The 21,360-nt window shown below is 24.5% G+C and overlaps 1 protein-coding gene and 1 long non-coding RNA gene across 2 annotated transcripts in view; both read right to left on the reverse strand.

Moving 5' to 3' along the window:
- LOC126896820 (actin-related protein 8-like) overlaps positions 1 to 2,779 on the reverse strand; it is a 7,067-nt gene extending 4,288 nt beyond the window's left edge. Inside the window, exons 1-7 of the mRNA XM_050669926.1 lie at positions 2,506 to 2,779; positions 2,257 to 2,430; positions 1,987 to 2,193; positions 1,740 to 1,913; positions 706 to 816; positions 511 to 649; positions 37 to 245 (exon numbers count right to left, since the gene is read on the reverse strand). Coding sequence (XP_050525883.1) covers positions 37 to 245; positions 511 to 649; positions 706 to 816; positions 1,740 to 1,913; positions 1,987 to 2,193; positions 2,257 to 2,430; positions 2,506 to 2,535 — 1,044 coding nt within the window. The 5' untranslated portion in view covers positions 2,536 to 2,779. The remainder of the gene's footprint in view (positions 1 to 36; positions 246 to 510; positions 650 to 705; positions 817 to 1,739; positions 1,914 to 1,986; positions 2,194 to 2,256; positions 2,431 to 2,505) is intronic.
- Positions 2,780 to 9,097: 6,318 nt separating this feature from the next.
- On the reverse strand, positions 9,098 to 11,611 carry LOC126904682 (uncharacterized). Its single transcript, XR_007703796.1, has 2 exons — positions 10,411 to 11,611; positions 9,098 to 10,331 (listed from the first exon to the last, which is right to left on the reverse strand). It is a non-coding gene; the product is annotated as an uncharacterized LOC126904682 (long non-coding RNA).
- Between the last annotated feature and the right edge of the window lie 9,749 nt (positions 11,612 to 21,360).

Raw genomic sequence — 21,360 nt, forward strand, 5'->3', positions numbered from 1 at the left:
ATATATATATATATATATATATATATATGTGCTTACTTGAATTGTATATTGCGTAACTGGCTTAGCAGGTTTTTTTAATGTAACTGATTTTTCTATGCAACCACATTTATCCAAATTTAAATGACAAAAATCTTGTTTTAATTGTTGTAATAAAATAGCGTCATAATAACTTGTCAATGGGTTACATTCAGTATATGGAAAAGCACACTTTTTAAGAAGCCAATGTAATGTTTGAGTAATATTAGCTGTATTAATAAATTATATAGTCATTAATATTATTAATCAGAAGTATAAGGGAAATTAAATCAGAATACTTGTGGAAATATATTTAATGACTCAGTAATAAAAAAGTGAAACGAAATATAAATAATAATTATTAAATAAGATTATTTGGATGTATGATAAAGTTAAAATTTGAATTTCACAAAAAAAAATCTATTATTAACACAATTCTTGTTTTTTTTTTTTAATTTTTATATTTAGCTAATTTAATTAATTGCAATATATTACCTCCTCCATAATGCAATCTTATACGTGTATTGCGTTGAGATATTCCATCTTCAACACAACTAACCGATGTTTTTCTATGGCCTACATCAACAACACAAGCATAACCTAAACCAGCTCCAAAGGTTGCAGCAACATGATCCTTTGATTTAATTTAAAATTAAAAGACATATAAAAAAAAGGAATTGTCATAATTACTTGTACAAGTATGCAAGCTTTGAACTTCATGTTGGTTAATATCATTGTCATCATTTCTCTGATATGAATTCTATTAAAAATATCTGGTATAATCAAAATTACTCTGTAATTCTAAATTAGAAAGATAACTTGTTAAAATTCTATACAAAAATGTTTTAATTTTACATCAATGTTTTGATAAATTTTTATTTCATTAGTAGGAGCAAATAAAGTACAAATATTTTTTTAGAATTATCCATTTCTAAATTTAAGAATTATAGCCATATACTGTGTGAAATAAAGTAGATATTGTAAAATTTCAAAATAATATATTTCATTTTATCTATTATAAAACTAATCTTAGTTATCTTCCTCATTCTGATTATATAGACATCCTTCTTCTTTTTCTTCACCTTAATCCCAACTACTTGGAGTGGGCACTCTTATCCTAAACTTCTACTTGACAAGATCTTCCACACCATATACGCTCATATCAGCTGTCCTTATATTGCATTCATTAACATCCCACCATCTCTTTTTTGGTCTTTCTCTACCTCTTCTTCCTTCAACATTCATTTCTATAACAGTTTTTACAGCATTATCACATCCTCGCTTATTGTCACTAATTTCCTAATTATTTATTGCATTCTTATATACTAAATTTAATGCTTCTTTTTTTTTTAATGTACTGTAAAATATGCTTAAGTTTTAAAATATGTTTTTCTCTTTCCTCAATGTTTTATATTTATATTGTAACTAACTGTTATTTTATTTTAAATTACATTATCTTTATATATTGGACTGTCATTTGTTAAACAAAATAAACTAATAAACATAACATACAAAAGCATGTCCAGGAATTTATTACATTTGTATATTATAAATATATTTCCTCGAAAACTCAATGTATGAGTATTATACGACTTTAATTTTGATCATCATATAAATGATCATTTAAAAATGTCAGAATTGTTAATTAAAAAAGCATATATTTCCTTATCTCTTCTTATTGTAGAACAAAGAATAATACTAAATAGATTAAAAAATATTCTTACTTTGAAATTAGAAGTAGGAACATTCAATAAATTATTAATATAAAAAGTCCAAATAGCTTCTAGATCTGATAAAACAGCAGTAAGTGAGCCTCCTATTTTTCCAGTAACATTTAAATCACCATTAACTATTGGAAAATAAATATTATAGTTAAGGGATGGATCAATATTAAAAATCTGAAATTCATATTAATTAATAATTAAAATGTACATAAGACAAAATATTATTTTATTTTATGAGGAAAATTACATCATCTCCAAATACTGTATCACTAGTAGGTTTAATGTATTGCTTTGGTGGAATATCTAGATGCTTCGGTACAGATTTACGGTTATAGGAAGCTATTTGCTGTGGAGGAGTTGCATATCTCCGATCTCCATTAGATTGCAAGCTAGATTGTAACATATGGGAAGCTTGAAGTCTACTCTCTTCCATTGTTGCCAATGTGTCAGAGTTCTTTAGACAAAAAAGAAAAAAAACTTAAGACTAATATAATGAATATTAATATTTTTCAAATACTTTTCGAGGTAGACTTGTTAAAATTTGGTCTTTTCTATCATTTCCTTGAATTTTTTGAGCTCTTGCAATACCATGTATAACAGTATGTGGTGTAACATCACTTGCACAGCCTATTCTTAAATTAAGAGATCCAGGATGTATTATAATAACAGAGCTTGGTGATATTTTTTCACTCTAAAATTTAATTTTTATACAAAATAAATTAATTAAAAGTTCAATAAATAAAGTTATATTCTTATATTCCTTTACTTCAGAGTTATTTTCAGATATTAAAGGCATATTTCAATTTTTTATGGCTTTATTTATGTAAGAAAACCTTATTACTTTCTTTATTTTCATAAACCAACGATTAAATTTAAGTATACATATCAAGAAGTCAAAATAAAAATGTGTTCTTATTATCAATATTTTTAAAAAGTAACTTTTTCTCTAGTAAAACTAATCAAAAACATTAAGACATATTACATATATAAACAGGGTACATATAAAATTTATATTCAATTAAAGAATATTTCAAATATCAAAAAAAAAAAAAGAGTAAGCTGATATTAAAAAATTGATAATTATTATTGATAACATTTAAAATGTTAACAATTGTGATTATAACCATGATTATAAATAAATAATATATTAGTCGTGATTACAACACAGAATAGATTAAACCAGAATGGACACTGATAAAAAAATTACATGTATTCTTATGAGAGTACGGTAATTTTGAGCTTATGTCGCTCAGTGTTACCATAAAAACAATAAAATAAATAATTGTATGCATATAATTCATTGTACTGTACAATAATTGTACATCGGCGGTTGATTTGAACTCTAAATGTATTATTTACATGCTAATTATTTTAGAAAATTTGCATAGTAAATTTTTTGGATTTATTTTATTATTATTTCTAAACATATAACACCATTTTAAAACTTTCAATTAATGTTTTCATTATGTGTAATTAGTTTGTGTTAATATATTTTTTATTTTATGTATATTTAATAAAGACTTATTTAGGAAAAAAAAATTATTCAATATCCACATAATATTAAATTTATTTAAAACATATATTACAATAATTTACAAATATCATATACATAAATAAATAATTTATAGATGAGTTAAAATAGACAATTTCCTATTTTAATTTTTTTCTCAGACATTAAATTTTTATTTAAAAATTTTATAGCTGTAAATATTCTAAATCTTGTAAACAAATTAATTAAATACAATTTATCAAAACATTTACAAGGGTGGTTAAAAGGTACATTACAAAAATAATTTTTTAATTCGGCTCCAACTCCATCTACAATAGCAAGTGTGGAAAAGTTATTAATAAAAATATTTTCTAATTCATTAATACCAATATTTACCATATATTTTTCATATTTACCAATAAACCATTTTTATAAACATTGTGTTTACAAACAAACCATTAATAATGGTGTTGAACAATGTGACCGTATATAAAGAAAAAAGGGAATACATTTTTATTTCTTAAGTGGCAACACTGAGCGACATAAGCTTGTTATCAGCAAAAACTAAGAGTGTCACTTCTGGTTTAATCTATTCTGTGATTACAACACCATCTCATATCGTTATGTAATTGTTTTACGAACGAATAACGTAACCGTTACTTCCTAAGTCTTAAACACGATTATAGATAGTCGTATAATATAAAATCATAGTCTTAGGTAATGGTTGGTTTGTGTTGAATATCATCTAATCTTCTAAAATCTTCAATAGAATCGTAAGAATCTTCTATAGATTGAATATTTGCAGACTAATTGGCATAAGTGAAATTTTACCCAAACTGTTCAGACTCATTTGATATCCATAGTTACTCTCATGTTTTAGATAAAAAAATTTCGCTTAGCAAATTAGCCTACAATCATTCGATATGTACTAAGATGATGAATATCAATACAGTTCCGTGGACGTAACTATAGTTTTGTAGGAACTATAGTTCCAAGTAGTACAATAATCAGTGATATAGTGCAGTGTGTATGTAGGTATACGGAATTATCCATTTCTCGATATTTTGTTAATTTTTTTTTCGAATGTTGATGAAATGTAGTTATCATCGTTATGATCACGGTAATCTAATATGATATCAGATGTTCAGAATACCAAATATATTTTTTTGTTTTATTCAGGCATAAAGGTTATAATATAAAAAATCGTTGTAATTTATATTTTGGGGATAGAGAATTAATATGTGCAAATATTTGTATGTAAAAATAACAATTATGAATTAAAGGTATAGATCAAGAATGTTTTTTGGGGCAAAATTTTTTTTTGTCATTAAATAATGCTATTTGTGAATTATATCATGTAAAGACTTTATTTTTAAAAGGTGATGATTATTTAGGAGAGTATATAAGTCCTTTGTTAAAAAGTTAAAGAAGGATGCGGCAGACGTTCGTCTGTTAAGATTTTTAAATGTATACTCAGTGAGTACTATACACTAATAAATTTACGACTACATCACTATGATATAATGCTCACAGAAATTTGTTTTGGGCTAGAGTAATGAAGTTTAATTTTTAAATTAAGAAATAAAATTATTCTGTCTATTATAAATAAAATGAATTTATTTTTTCATTGACTAATAAAAGATAAGTAGAATATTATAAGATCTTATTATACTTTTGCATGTATAAATATATTGATTAAATAAAAATAATAATTTTAATAATAGAAATTAGCTTGTCAACAATTTTTATCGAGGAGAAAATTTATTTTATAATAATTATCTAATGAATTTTTCAGTAAATATTTATAAAAAGTTTTTTTACTTCTGATTTGTTTTAATACACATAAATTATAATAATATATCATTTAATTAATTAATTTAATCTTTAAAATATCAAATTTATCTATTTTACAATTATATTTATTTTATAATTAATTCAATATTGCGAAAAAAACATTAAGAAGAATATGAAATCAATACTTTTCGACCAATTGAAATTATAATTGTTTACTTTTTATGTTTATCTTTTATAAAAAAATATTTGTCTATTTAAACTGTATAACTATATAATAAATTTTGTTTTAGCTCCATAAAAGGTTTAGTACATTAACAATTAATATTATTGTTTGTTTTTTATATAAGACATGTCAATTACTACTTCACTTTTTCCTTTTTAAATTATTGTTAAAATTAGAAAAGAATCAAAAAAATTCGTCATTGTAGAAGGATATGGAAACACCTTGCGACAAATATTCAATTTAAGTTGGCAATTTGGTTTATTTTAGTCCTGCATTGCAATTTTAAAAAATCAGGAATATTATATATTTGACATTTGGTTAGATTATTTTTTCATATATCGACAACATTAACAAATGTTTCATTTTGTAATAACAAATATTTTAAAGCTTTTAATTAATTTATATTTTAATAATACCCATAGTAATCTGAAAAATATTTATTCTAACATCTAGTTGGGTTACACATTTTGACATTTAATAAAAATTTATATTTCACATAATACATTAATATAATTTAAATGATGTATCATTTATCAGATATTTGATATTTTGTTTGATAGATTGATTCAATCTTACAAAAAGTAAAGTGTTCAATTTTATTTGAAAAACTTCTAGTTGTAAATGTACTCATCATGGAAATCAGAACCCAGGATTCATGTTATTTGATCCAAATTAAAAAAAAAATGCAATTACACGATTGGTTTCAATTGTAGACGTAATCAAATCTAACGATACTGAATTAAAAAAATAAATAAAAGGCCTTGTTAAATGAGCCTATTGGTAACGAATAATATGTATGCTTAACATACTATTATGATAAAAACGACAAAATGCATAAAGTGTTATTTATCAAGATAGTTCAGTTATCATATTTATAACGTGAATATTTGAAAGTTTAGTCGTTTTATAAGTAAAAATGTTTGTTTATTATAGTTATAATTTATTAAGGTAGTTACCCCCTATCATTGTTGTAAAGCAAGGAGAAGTGACTAGAGAGCTTAGTCTCTCAGAAATTTAGCAAAATTAAATACATTGTTATATAAAAACTATTTTTTTGATGAGGAAAAAAATAATTTAGCCATCCTAAAATAAAAATTAAAACAAAATATTTAAGTCAATAAAAGATTTATTTATTTATTAATACATCACAAAAATATCACCTTATTTCCTTACTAAAAGCTGTCCCATTTTAGAATACTATGGGCCCCACCATCACTAAATACTAGCGCTATGATCGAATACATCAAATGTAAATTTTTTCGTTTTCCTAGTCATAAATTCCTTATTCAACATAACTATTCCTCTATTTTTTAACCTTTAGACCTTCCTACTCTCCCAGACTGCTGACGTAACCTGAATATTTCCTTTTTATTTAATTTCCTATTTAATAAAATTGACTCTCCTGATCTAGTGTCTCTAGTTTTAATGTTTTTGTTCAACCCAACGTATTTCTTTTTGTACTCCTAATTTTACCACAAATTATCAGTCAAACTCACAACTAAATCATCTCATACAAGATGAAAATATCTACTCTTTTTTTACTGTAGTCAAGTTTCTGTAACTATGTTATTTCTGATATGTCAACATACTATTTTTCTTAATTCATATTTTTATTGTTATAACTTACCTACAGTTAATTTGATTTAATTCTTTTACTACATATTATAGCTTATTGTAGTTAATTTAGTTAATGATCTTGTTATTTATATTTTTCTTTTGAAATAAGCTAGTCCCATAATTAATTAGCAAATAAAAATAAATATAATAAAAATAAATATAATATAATAAATAACATTATAACAAATATATTCTTTAAGCCTTAAAGAATGTATTTGTTATACCAAAATTACTTTTGAATATATGTAATAACTAAATATTTGAGAAGTTAGCCTTTCTTTTTCTTTAATGTTGATTTAAAATTAATTATCAGAATTACTCTAATATAAGTTTTCAATTATCATTCACTGTGAAATTACTTAAATTATAATGAAATTATATTACAGGTGTTAGCATTTATAAACATAGAAAGTTTTTATGTGTGCACTTTGTATTCAAAGTTGTTTAAAATAACTTGGATACCTACAAAAATAGTGACATATATTACCAAGATAATTTGTAAATTAACTGTTGTGTTTAAACATTGTAATGTAAGTGTAAATGTTAAACAAAGTCGTTGGATTGATACACTTAAAACAAATAATCTAAATTGTGATATATTTCTCCTAGACAATATACGGTAATTAATTTTTAAAGTTTCATTCGATCGAAGTACACAAATTGTTTTATTTCTATTTGTTTTATTTATTGTCCTATATTACAATATACTATTAATGTTGACATAGCCGGAAATAGTGTTTTAAACTTGAAGCTTAAGTTTCAAAGACCAAAACAATGTTTTGTAGCCCCACTTAAAATAACATACCCAACCTTATTTTTGGTCTACTTATATATAAACAATTATGTATAATTATATGTTTTATATACATATATTTTTTTCTTACCACTGTATAGTAAAGGGCAAGTGCAATTCTGCAAATTTTACTCTGTTATTTAATAATTTATCAATAATTTAAGTAAATGAATTATTCTATTCTATACGTTAATTTAATTTATTTGACAAAAATATAAAATAATGAGGTAATTACATGTTTAGTATAATAATTTATTTCATATCACTGAAAACTTTATTTTTTAATGTTACCTATCCATATTTTTGGGATATTTAATAATTGTCGTGAACGGCATTTTTTAATATGTAGCAATACTTAATAGTCTTTTAAATTAGATTTTAAAGATTATATTTTAATGGTGTGTTTTGTTTACTTTAAATATTGTCTTAACCTTGTATTAATTCGTAATTAATCATGTATCTTAAAATATAAAAAGGGACATGATCACAAATTAAATGATCAGTACTCATAGTGAATGTTACATTGTAGTTTTACTTAGACTCTTACTGTTGGTACTCTTCCGACTGGCTGAAATTGGACTTAGAAACCCAGTTCACCATATAATCACCCCAGTTTTGAACAACAAAGGTCAACAAACATTTTTTTCAACTTTCATGTTGTATGAATTTAAATTAAACAAATATTGTTTATTTTCTTTAAATGTATATTATTTAAAAAGGGGTTAATATTTAGGTGAAAATTCAAAGTAAATTATATAATAAAAAAAAGTTGTCAATAAAAATCACAAATCTTAACAGTTTTACAAGTTATTATAGAAAGTAAAAAAAAAAATAATATATTAATATAAATAAGTACAAACACTAAAAATATAGCTAATAAAATATTAAAATTTTAAAATATCTACGATTTTTAAACTTAGCAAAGACATCTACAGATTTTAGTGAGCTATTATTAAATAAATATTATTGGTGTTTTTTTCATTTGCATTTTTAATTTACTAACATCTTTTGTTGAATTAATTGTTGCATTGTAATTATGAAAAATCATAAATACTACAATTTATAATTTGTGGTTTTAACATTGAAATTAATTTAATAGCCTATATTATAATTTATGTTTTATTAATTATCAAATTTTTTAGTTAATTATTTATGTAATTAAAAATTGTAAAGCATTACATCCTTTTCGTTTATTATTCAACATTATTTCATAATTTTTTTTATAATTCGAGTATTTTATTTATGATGTTAGCCTTTTTTTACAATTCATTAATTCCACGTCTAAGTTTGATTAAATTAATTTTAATGATTAAATACATTGATTAATATTTAAATACATTAATGGTAACAGCATGAACTTATTAACAGAACTTGATAATATGGTATTGATAATACTGATACTACGGTGGATTTACTTAAGATAATGAATCGATGATTTGTTATATTATTATTATTATATTTGTATTATTTAATAAAACAAATCCAGCTGTTCTTTGTGGACACTCGTGTATCCTCATTTGTGACCAGATTTCTCCATAATTTAGACGGTAACATAACACCATAGAACATGGTAGAAAGATCATTCTAATAAAATATTGTATTTATTTAGAAACCTGTTGTGCGAGTAATATCACGGACAATTATTGATCATTTATAAAAGATAAGAATATTATCAATAAAATAAAAATATATTTAAAACGAGGTATTTAGGTACCAGTATTAAACCCTTTTTAGAGTATTTGAATATAATGATAGGTATTCATAATTAAAAATAATAAAAAGTAGAAAAAAGTAGAAAATAATAATAATCAAAAAATAGTGTTTTTTTTTACACAAAAATAGCTTTTTTAACTTTGAGGGTCGTTTTCACATTGAGGCAAACAGGGAATATTTTGATTCGTTCATTTTTCAAAAAATTATGACAGTATTAAGAAAAAAAGTTTAAAAAATGTCGTAATTTACCGTTGTTATAAATCAAAATTTTTGAGAATTTTCATCATTTACAGTGAACGATGGAAAAATTTCAATTTTTCAAAGTAATATTTTCAACTAGATACACATCGCATATAGTTAAATCGACTCTTTGGAAATATCGTTGAAAAACTTCGGTTTTTATGGATTTTTACAAACTTAAATATATCTTATAGAAATTTCTTGAAACTTAATTGTTTAATACTCGTGTTATAAATTTCGTCGAAACATAATTTACTGTATTGAAATTAAATAATTTCATGTTGTTATTATAGTTACTCGAGGTAAAATGTATGCCAATTATTTTCAAGCTGGAAATTGAAATGAAATGTGATTTAATTCAATGCGTGTTCGAGATCAACAAAAGATTATCATTGGTTTTAATTGTTTAATGTAAAATATCTTGAACGCTTAAGTTTTAAAGTGACATGTAGCGTAACATTATTTATCACCGTACAGTCATTTATGGGCGACGCCTATTTCATGTACATAATATAATTTTTTCATTATTCATTCATGTAGATTATATTAAATATATTAACCGTTGACGAGACATTATTACCACTCAAAAGTTTTTAAAGAGAAGTGTACAAACATCAAAGCCTCTAGTATCATCATTTATTCCGAGACTCGACTATGGTTCTCCATTTCAACGCGCCTCTTTCCTCTACCCGTTCATCTGTCAAACTTCAAGTTGTCATATAGCTATTATACAATATTCGTTAGGGATTGGATTGTAATAAATATCAATGTATTTGCAAAAATATTTTCTCAGTAAAATTACCGTCGAACTATCGCGGACGAGGTTCTTCACGTGTCAGTTGTAATATGGTTCACAGAAACGATAAGACTCAGGTCCAAAGAAATAAAGTGAATACTTAAGCTTAAAATTAATAAATACTTTTAATAACACAAAACGAATTAACACAGTTAATACAAAAACCGTGTTATTGTATAAATAGTCACGACCGCGTCTTGGGTAGTCGTCCAATAAACATCTAACATTGGACTTCAGAACAAGCTTTATTTATTCTATGTTGGCGTAGTCCCTAATAGTAGCCAGGGATATCCTTGTGACAAAAATAATATAAGCGTTTCTGGTAATCGATTATTACATAAGCACATTGTTAAATTAGGAAAACTATTAAAGTAAGCTACTAAAAATATCTACGGTACCGTTATACAGTGTAAAAATAGTTTTTTCTTGTGAAATTCAACGGTTGTAGTTAAACCGACTTTTTATCATTAATAATAAAGACTAAAACAAACCCAAGGGACGGTGGGAAATACCGTTTGCGTTTAGATGCGTTGCGTGTACATTCTACGCTGTAGAAACATATCAAAGTGCATAATATGATTATTATCATTATTGTAAGTAGGCATATACAGTTTATAAACGTGTATTTATATGCACATTAAAATTTAGAATTCCATTTGCGTACATTCGGAATCTATAGAAAAACACATTTCCACCGTTTTACTTGAAAAAAATAACGTTATGCCCCAAATTGGTTGTTGTGCAAATAAAACGAGTGGAAAATTCGACTTTGGCGTTCCATGCTGTAAAACTGGCAGTCTCCCTGTACGTTACTGTAGACTCCGGTTCGGAGCGCAAATGCACACAACGTGGCACGCCGGCAGCGGTTGTGGCCGTTAAGTTTTGACGGCGACGCGCACACTCTTTTACTTGCGGTTTCTCACGTATCTGAGTGATCCGCAGCCGCCGCGTGCATTTATTCAAACACACACACGCTCTTTACCACTTGCAACCGTCGAATCGTCGCATGGGTAACGACGTGTTGCAGTCGATTTCTGTTACACGTTTTACCCATTTGAATTTCTGTTAATTGAGAATCACTTAGCTTTGGGTACTCTTCATGGCATTGAAATTTTAAGAGATCAAGAAATGAACATTTAATTCGTCTCTGATAGTTTTATTTCGGTCGTACCACTTGAATGTACAAAATTATGACGATCAACGTCCGGTCAGAAATATTCAACAGAATAGTTATGCACTACGTCGTGATTTTTTTGATTCACCTAGGTAAGAATACTTCTTTAGTAATTAATAAATTGTGTTACTTATCATAGGAAAAATATAATTATTATTTATATCGCTGTTAATTAATATTAACAACGATATAACGTTTACGGTTTCGTTTTATTAGATACTGTACTTCTACAGTAAATTTTTTTCCAAAAATCGCACAACTATTATTGTGTAAAAGTTAATAATTAGTTTTTTGTTAAGAATTCAACATTTTTTGCTCATAGCAACCATTTTTAGCTTCAATGCGTTTTGTTTTTAATAATTAGCTTTTTTTAGACAAGAGAAGTTATAGAAATGTTTGTTTATTTTCTTTTAGCATAACAATTGAACAAACGTAACATTAAACATTTCGGTTCAGATGTTATCAAAATTATTTATATACAAGTGTCTCAGGCCTAACTGACAACGTTTATAAATTTTGACATAATTATCATTTTGTTGAAATTTTCGTTTTAAAGAACTATTGGCTCTTAAACTATATTTATTAAAAATATATAAATGTGTAATGCTATTACTTTTTTTACCTCACATGGAAACAGAAATAGTCCCTTTTTGAAATTTATTTGACATGTATGTTACATAATAATATAAATTGTCTTTTCTCAGTATTTCTTTTTTATTTTAGTTAAAGGGAGATTTATTTAATGTAAAATTTTGAATAAAATAAATAGATATTAAAATTTTTTAAATGTTCATGATTTTGCATGCAGTTAGTATATTTTGTTATAATTTAAAATGCATTAATAGAATTTTTTAATAATTTTTTATCATTTTTTCTTATTTAAAACATTAAATAATTAAGTTTTATTAAAAATAGTATTATACATTTTTTTATAGTTGATTTTGGATTATTACACTTTATGCAATTATGTAATTTAATTTGGTAAAGTTTGTTAAAGGGATTTGGTTATATATTTGATTATAATGTCCTTTATAAACGTAGCTAGTATTAATTCAATAGGCAACCAACATTAATAATTATTATTTCAGTATATTTAAGACGATATACACAATTCTGAAACCTTTTGTTTGAAAAATTAAATTTAAGGGAATGCAAAATAATACTGAATATTAAATACTCTAATATGTATGAAGTGGATATCCTTAAATAATCGATAATTGATAGTTTGATGTTATTTCATAATACTGTCTTTCCTTCTTATATAATATTTTTAATTGTCATATTTATTTTATAAATACTTAAGTTTTAAGAAAAAATAAAGAGTAAGGCTCAATGTAAATTACTAGGAACACATGATGAACTAATATTTTATTAAAAAACTATCCAAAAAATTACGATTACAATTGAAGAGTTTATTGTTAACAGTAGGTAGTTTCTATCTTAAAAAAAATTGGAATCATAACCCTCGCATAGTAAAAAAAAAAAATCTTTAATTTATTGCTATATATATATTATATACATTCAATTGTTGTCAAGTTATTTAATAAATGGAATTATAAATGCCTGTTGCACTATATGAAAATGTAAAATTTTGTTAGCGATTTTCTTGAATTTTGAAAATATAAAGCCATTTTTTTCAGCAAATCCACTAATTGCGTTCATTGACCTACTCGATGTGCAAAAAAAGAAGGATTAATTACGTAAAATCATTTATTTTCTGAAAGAAGGGAGGATAACCCCATAAAATTTAAAAGTTTCGTCAGTAATCTTACATAAATTTGATAGAAAATAACTCTTAACATGATTTTTTAGATCAAAAAATTCATCTCAAAAGAACTTTGTATTTAAAGTGTTTGAAAAATATTTATATTTACATAGAATATTTTTCATAAAGTAAGTTTTAGTATAATAATTTCAATTTCCTTTTTTAGTCTGTTAAAAATTTCAACTAGATGGTACATTTTATCATGAATTATTTTCATTACTACCGCTGAAAAGTTTCTCAATAAATAATATTATAAAATAATTTGGTTAAGTTACTATAGTTAATATATATAACGTGTAAATGTTCTAGAACTTGGGTAATAAAATTAAGTGTAATTGAAATCAGACAAATTATGGAAAAATGAACGAGTTGTAGATTTGTAAGCTCAATGATCTAAATGTCTACAGTTTTAAAAGACAATTTTATTAATAGTTCCAATAAAACTCAGGTGTAACGTACTATTTTAATTCTCTGTTTACGCCCTATACGTTATTTTGTACATATACTGTATAATTATTATTATTATTTATGAATGTTGTAATTCGGAGAATTGAAACCGCACACAATTCTCTTAGGGTTCATCTAAATTATTATAAAGACCAATTGCCACGGATAAACTAACATAACGATTTTAATGAGATTTTACACAAAGCATGTCTTGTTTTATTCGATTAACGTTTTTTTAAAAAAATAATGGAAATGGTACATGTTTACTTAATATTTCATAATACTACAAACTGTTGTTGAAACAAATATACCGCCCTGCGATCTATGTTTGTTCACGTTAAACAAGAAATTAGGGTAAAAACATTTGAATTATAAATATATTATAAATTGTGAAGGATAATGGTTTGTATTTGCTATAACGAGTTGTTTTGAGTTCTATAACAATATGTACAAAATACCTTCTATAATAAGCTGTGCGTACGTTAAAAGCTTGACGATATCCAAATAAACGCAACTCGTGACTGTTGTATGATCTTGACAAAGAAAATATGAAGTAAAATGCATTTATGTTGTGTAATAAATTCTCTTTAGAAACGAACATACGACAAAGAAATCTCAGAATCATTTTCGATAGACTAATGATTTGGTATCGCAGGTGAAACAAAAACAGAATAGTCTAATCAAATCGAAACCCAAACAACCATGTTCATAAAGACAGTAATTTTCAGCTGACCGGTTGGCATGAATTTTATCTGTGTAAATTATTATTAAGCCACAAAATCCCGTCATCAATACACCAACGCCACTGTGGATTTAGGATTCAGTTTATTATAAATCATTTAGCGCGTTTCCTTTGGCTACCATGTGACCTATTACTCATTGTTTCCGGGGGGACTTGCTGAGGTATTGAATATCCACTGCCACGATTCACTCACAGGGAAACGTATAAAATATTATTTATATGTGGTGTATATAATTTCACGCAGGACGATTGCGGAATAGATCTCTGGAAATTACTGTTTACCGGGATTAGTAATTATATATTGTAATTCACTGGCAGCATATTGAAAATGTATCTAATGTAACTGTTGTAAATTACTCATATATGAAATGAAATAAACAAATAAATACGGACAATTTTTAGTCAATAAGTGTTTAATAAAACAATCAAACGCTTAAGCATTTAAATTCAATTAGAGTTGCGAATTAATAGTTCATAGCGAGTGGAATAGATATTACGTATAAAAGAATCATTAACTATGATAAGACCAGGACTTAATATTTTTTTTTTATTATACTCATTATATATATTATAGGTCATTCTCGTTATTACTTCTATAATCGTTTTTATCAATATTTCGGTTCTATATTTGATGTTTTTCTAATTTTTAACTTGTTTCTATTATAATTGCTAAATTTTTGTATTTTTAGCAGTAAAAAATTACTTAAAATGTAATTGCTAACATATTATAAAATAATTGTTATGGTCCAGAAATTAGATAATCAAATTTTTGCATATAAATTCGAAGACATTAAGTTTAATTTTGTTAATATTCGATTCACTGTGTATGTATTGGAAATAACAGGTAATAAGTTATAAATTTATTGTATAATATAGCGATAAATGATTTTAAATTGTTATCCATTAACATTTCACCACATTAGCATTTCTGATTTAAAAGTATTATCAATTTAGTGTGGTCTAACATACATTAATAATTTAATTCATTTACTTTCTGTTCGATAAATATAACAGTATTATATACTGTTTAAATGATGCCCCAAATTTCAGAGTCACAAGGCTTAGCTTGTACTTCACACATCCTACAGTTAACTATTAATAAAGGATTACAGCTAAAAGAGACATTATTAATTAAGTTCAAATTAGTAGTAAAATTGTTGGTTATTTTAAACATTCTAATGTGGCTAAAGAATCTTTGAAAAATAAACAGGGCCCTCTAGTAATCCCGAATAAACATTTGGTACAAAGCTAAAAAATGCGATGGAAGTTAGTTTACCTAATTTTAGATTGACTTCATGCTATTAGATGTTATTTATCAAATGTATTGGCTGACCGTTCAGTAACTATCACACAATTACGACAAAAAAAATTAGAAATTACTGAATCAGTAATTGTGTTTCAATGGAAATATTGGTAAATTTGTTAAAACCCTTTAAAATTCTGTAGTCAGTTTTTTTCAAAGAAAATTACTTACTAGTAGCTAGATGACTACTTTGTAAAATCATACTGAATCATTTAAAAGTACGTGGTGATAACGGCGATATTGCTATGCTTTTTAAAAATACAGTAATTTGTGAACTAATTGATCGTTTTCAATTACATATTGGAAAAACGAATAAGTTTTTTCAAATGGAATGTATCTGCTAGACAAGGGTGCATGTTTCCTATACTTAAGATATAAAAACTTGGAACATGAGACAAATGAGATGAGAGAACTTATTCATTTAAGAGTTAAAAATTCAACTGAAGAGAATTCTACTCATTATGTTTTCAAAGAAATAACAAAAATCAAGAGCTTTTGGAGTTTCTATATGGCAGTATAATTCAAAACATTAGTAGTGTTTTAGCTTAATACCTAACATTCTTGACAATCAAAATCATGTATGTTTGTTTTTGATGGAGAAACCACTAAAAATAAATATAAAAAAAGATTTCTTTATATTCCAGTCACATCTGTAAGTTCTGAACGATATTTTTTAACAGTCAGTAATGTAGTAACACCCAAAAGAAGCTGTCTACTACCAGACAATGTAAAATTATTAAAGGTCATATCTGGAACCAAATTTCAGGGGGAGGGGGTATATGGATAAATGGAAATGTATATTTGTTTAATTTAAATTATATATATATACTACTTATATGAAATAACATTTGTATAAATAGTTTTTATCTAAAATGGACTATATATAATTGTACAATACTAAAAATACGTTAAACATGTACTGTTTGTGTAACAGAGTGTAATATTATATGGGATAATGATACTGGTAGTGTTGAACTTCTTAAGTAATCTTGTATATTGCCTTATTGCAAAAAAGCACTAAATTTGAAGTTTTCATAAAAATGCTACTCACATAAAATAATTTTTTTGGGTACAAGGATTTAAATACATGGATATACAAATTAAAAAACACAGATATATAAGTATTCGTGTATACGATTTACGCAGGTTTAATCTTGTATAGTGCAAGTCTATTAAAAATGATCCGAAAATTCATTCATGTAATTATGATACTTTTAAAATTTACGTTAATTTAACACACGTTGTATAATTTTGACATAAAATATTGAAAATTCACACAAAAATAAAACATTTTTATAGTTATTTTTCCAATTTTTACTAAAATGTTAACTATTGTATGAGTTAAGAACTTCAATTACATATTGTGAATTTTCGGACTTTTTTCTAGAGTGCGTGTATTTTAATTACAAGTTACCTTAAAACCATTTTGCTAAACACCTAAGTACCCCAGTTATAAAGAACTCTAGATAAAATATAATAGAATTTAGTATATATATATATAATTTTTTATAATATTATCCTTTATCAATTAGTGCATTTACGAGAAAAAAGATTGTTTATACAAAAATTAGCCTTATGTTGATTAATTACCAAATATTTTTTCCCAAGTTATATTTCTTGTGTATCAAAAGAAGTTACAAGTTTGTAAAAGGCTACATAGTTTTAGACAGCGGTATTTAACTAAAAAGTAATAATTAATCATCTAGTAAAAAATATTTTGTGCTTTGAAACTGCTTTAAAGTTTAGCTACACACTTGCAGTAGTTATAAACGTAAATTATTGAATAAAGTTTAAAATGACAGTTGTATAGTATGCTAATATACTTTAACCAAAATCTAGATTTTTAGTGAGTATTTCAGTTTTTTTATTTTCTTAAAAAATTGAAAAACTTAGATACATAATATTATTATCAATGTAGCGTACTGTTGTGATTTCTTAATATGCTGTGTTATAAAAATTATTATTAATGTTAAATATATATATATATATATTTAAAAGAAATTTTTTGTGCTTCTAAGAAAATTATATTTTTTTGTCTGATTCATCACGTTGTATTCTTATTTTCTTGATGTATGCTATTATAGATACATTTTATTTTATTTTTTATCAAATGAAATTAGAAAATTTACTTTTTATCAATTGGACTAGATTTATTATAAAAGCTTAATTTTAAATTACAGGTATACAATAATTTCAATGAATTTAATACAATTAGTTGTTCTAAATGAACCATAAAGGTATTAATGAAATTTAATTTTTATATTATTAATCATGGAATTAAATATAAACAACTGTGTAAAATTTTATGACCATAATTTTTAGCATTAATTTTATTAAAAGCTTGAAATTTATAGCCTTTATGGTATGAAGTAATTTTAATTGTATGTGTTATAAAAATTTAAATAATCATTAATTTTTCTGGTATTTTAAGGTTTGTTTTTATATACTATTTATTTCTTTTATTGTTTTTAATGCAAGTTAATCTGATAAAATAAATAGTTTATTCTTGAATATACGAAAAAGTACTAACTTATATTTAGTATAGTTATAACTAAACTGACGACTGACATTCGTAGTTTTTGAACTAATATAAACTAAGAAAAAAGTACAGTTTAATTTTATAATATTGCACCTATTTTCACTTAATCCAAAGTCAACTGATTAATGTAACTAATTTTTTAGTATACCAAAAAAATTCAGTTATTTTAAATTATAAAACTATACAGTTATGTTATTTTATAACGTACAAATTATTAATAGGAAAAAAAGCGTATGGATAACTGTAGATAAGTAACGGTGGAATTAATAATAACAGTGCAAAATAAATAAATAATTTATGAAATACTAATTAGTGTTGCAGTGCAAACTAATTTAATTTAATGTTTTCACTTTTAAATAAATGTCGTTTATGTATTCATCAAAACGTGGAAGGTTGATTGGATGATTCGTTTGATTCGCGTATGGACGTATAAAAAAGGATTGTATAATGAAATGAATTTCTAGAACAAACTAATGAAAAGGTTTCTCATTCCGTAAAACAAATGTTTGCGTACTTAATTTAATTGTAAAAAACTAAAAAGAGAATATAATTATAAAGTGTAATAGCTATTATAGTGAATTTTTTGAGAATTGCTTTTTATGAGTTTAATGATTTACAATTATGAGGATAAAAATAAATTAAATTTTTTGTCCAATTTGTATTATATTCTCATAAGTTATAACATAACAATTAGTGATGTTCAAACTGTTTGAAAATTGAACTGGTATAATTAAATAATGAAGAATGTTATAAAAATCGTATTGCCTGAAAATTAGCAATATTAATGTTTAGCTTGGGTTCGATAAATTATTTAATTTTCTTGTTTTTATTCGGGTTGGATTGAAAAATCAAAAGTTCGGTTTAATTTTAAAAAGCAGATTTTGTAACATCAATAATAATTATTAATTTACTAGAATTAAAAATTATCCTTATAATGAATTATTTTAATTATTGATAAGTAATGTGAAACATGTAAACAAGGACAGAAGTATAGAATATTTATAACGTGGTAAGACGTCAGTTATACTTGTTTCATTATTTTTTCATGATTTATATACAAATAAAACATTTTCAAAATAGGGAAGGTTTTTAATTCCCAAACAGCAACTCTTTTAATTTAAGCTCCTGGATGTAAGTGATTCAGCTCAATGTATACGCTGCTATTAACTTCCTACTACTTCGAAAAATTTTAAATCAATGAAACAAAATTTGACTAAAAAAATACAGAAACAACACATTTTGTAACTAAACAAAAAAATATATTTAATTATTTTATGTTGCTAATATATAGAAATAACATTCGATATCAACAACATTTATCTCAAAATTTATATTTATTAAAAAAATTTAACATAATTTTATCAACAAGATTTTTATTACAACAAACCGATTTTAAATGAAAATCCTAAATGAATAATGAGGATTACATTTTATTATATATATAATATAAAAATATGTGAACAGACAAAAGCCTCATAGAAAATAATTTTACAATATTGAATCGTCAATATTGAAATATTTTATTTATATTTATATATTGATGTAGTTTTACATTCAAATATTAAATATAAATACGAATAAAATTTGTGTAAAATTAATTTTTAGTTCAAACACGTTCGTTCAGAACCCTAAATCATTCAACCGAATTTTTTAAACCTGATTGGTTTGCAACTCGCAACTCTACATGATAATTTTTAACTTAAAATTTTTATCGCGTCAACTGGAAAATATTGTATTAAAAATCAAAATGCAAAAAATAATAAAAGGAAGAGAAACAAATAGTGCTCTATACCAATTTGTAATTTTTTAACTGTCAAAAATAATAGTCAATACATTCCGGATACAATATAAAATATCATTGAACAAATATTGAACACTTCATCATAATAATTTTATCATACCATTTTCAGTATTTATGAAAAACTAATCTATGTTATTGATATTAGTTCATATTTAAATAATGATTTAAAATTTATGTGATAAAAACTTTCAACTAATATTATTTAATATTAAAAATATGTTTAAAATATTAATTGAAAACTAAAATATGTTAAACTTAAAAGTTAACAATAATTACTTTAAAGTCATGTATACGTTAAAAACATACTTATGTGTTTAACGCTGATGATATTTATACAAAATTGGTATATGCGATTTTTTGGTAGTTCTTTTAGATTTTTATGTTAAATATATTTTAGTTTTAAATTAATATTTTAATTATATTTATAAATTAAAATTTATATGTCTTAATGAACTTTTGTTTAATTTTATTTTTACACGAATCTATTTTTTCAAATTTATATTAAAATGTTTGTGTTCTATTTTGATATTATATTCTATTATCTTAAATGCAATTAAGGGAATCATAAACATTTAAGTTTATCACAGTGTTAAACTGATAAAGTATTAGTATAAATTATTAAAAATAATTTTAATAATGCAAAATGTTTGATTTTGGTTATTTTTAGTTGCGTCGGTCAAAAAATTATTCGAATTCAATTTAACTGGCTTTTAAGATTTAAGATAATTTTTTTTTATATATATAAGAGTATTTACGTCTGAATTTTTGACGAAATACTGTTAAAGCAGTAATTGGATTCACACTTTCTTTAAACAGCCAATTATCGATAACCTCATATTTCGCTTCCAGTAACTCTTATACATTGATAATATCTGTAATCTTCATTTCGCTTATATTAAGGTCTCGATCTGGGTGAATTTATTTTTCCTTTACTCTCAAGACATAAAAAAAGTACAAACCAAGGTAAGACAAGTAGAAAGAAAAAAAAATAAAAGCTTAACGGATGACTGTGCGTCATCATTTTGAACAATTATAGTAAATGAGTGAAGGGTGAAACAAAAGTAAAAATGTGCAACACTCGAGGAAGGCAACGTATAGTTCTCGACATACGTGTTGTAAAGTCTAATGGTAATGTAAAAAGAAGAATTGGGAAAAAGGAAAGAAATGTGTTGAGATGGAGCGAAA

Source organism: Daktulosphaira vitifoliae, unplaced genomic scaffold (genome assembly GCF_025091365.1).
Source record: "Daktulosphaira vitifoliae isolate Bord-2020 unplaced genomic scaffold, ASM2509136v1 Scaffold_1, whole genome shotgun sequence".
Lineage (NCBI taxonomy): Eukaryota > Metazoa > Arthropoda > Insecta > Hemiptera > Phylloxeridae > Daktulosphaira > Daktulosphaira vitifoliae.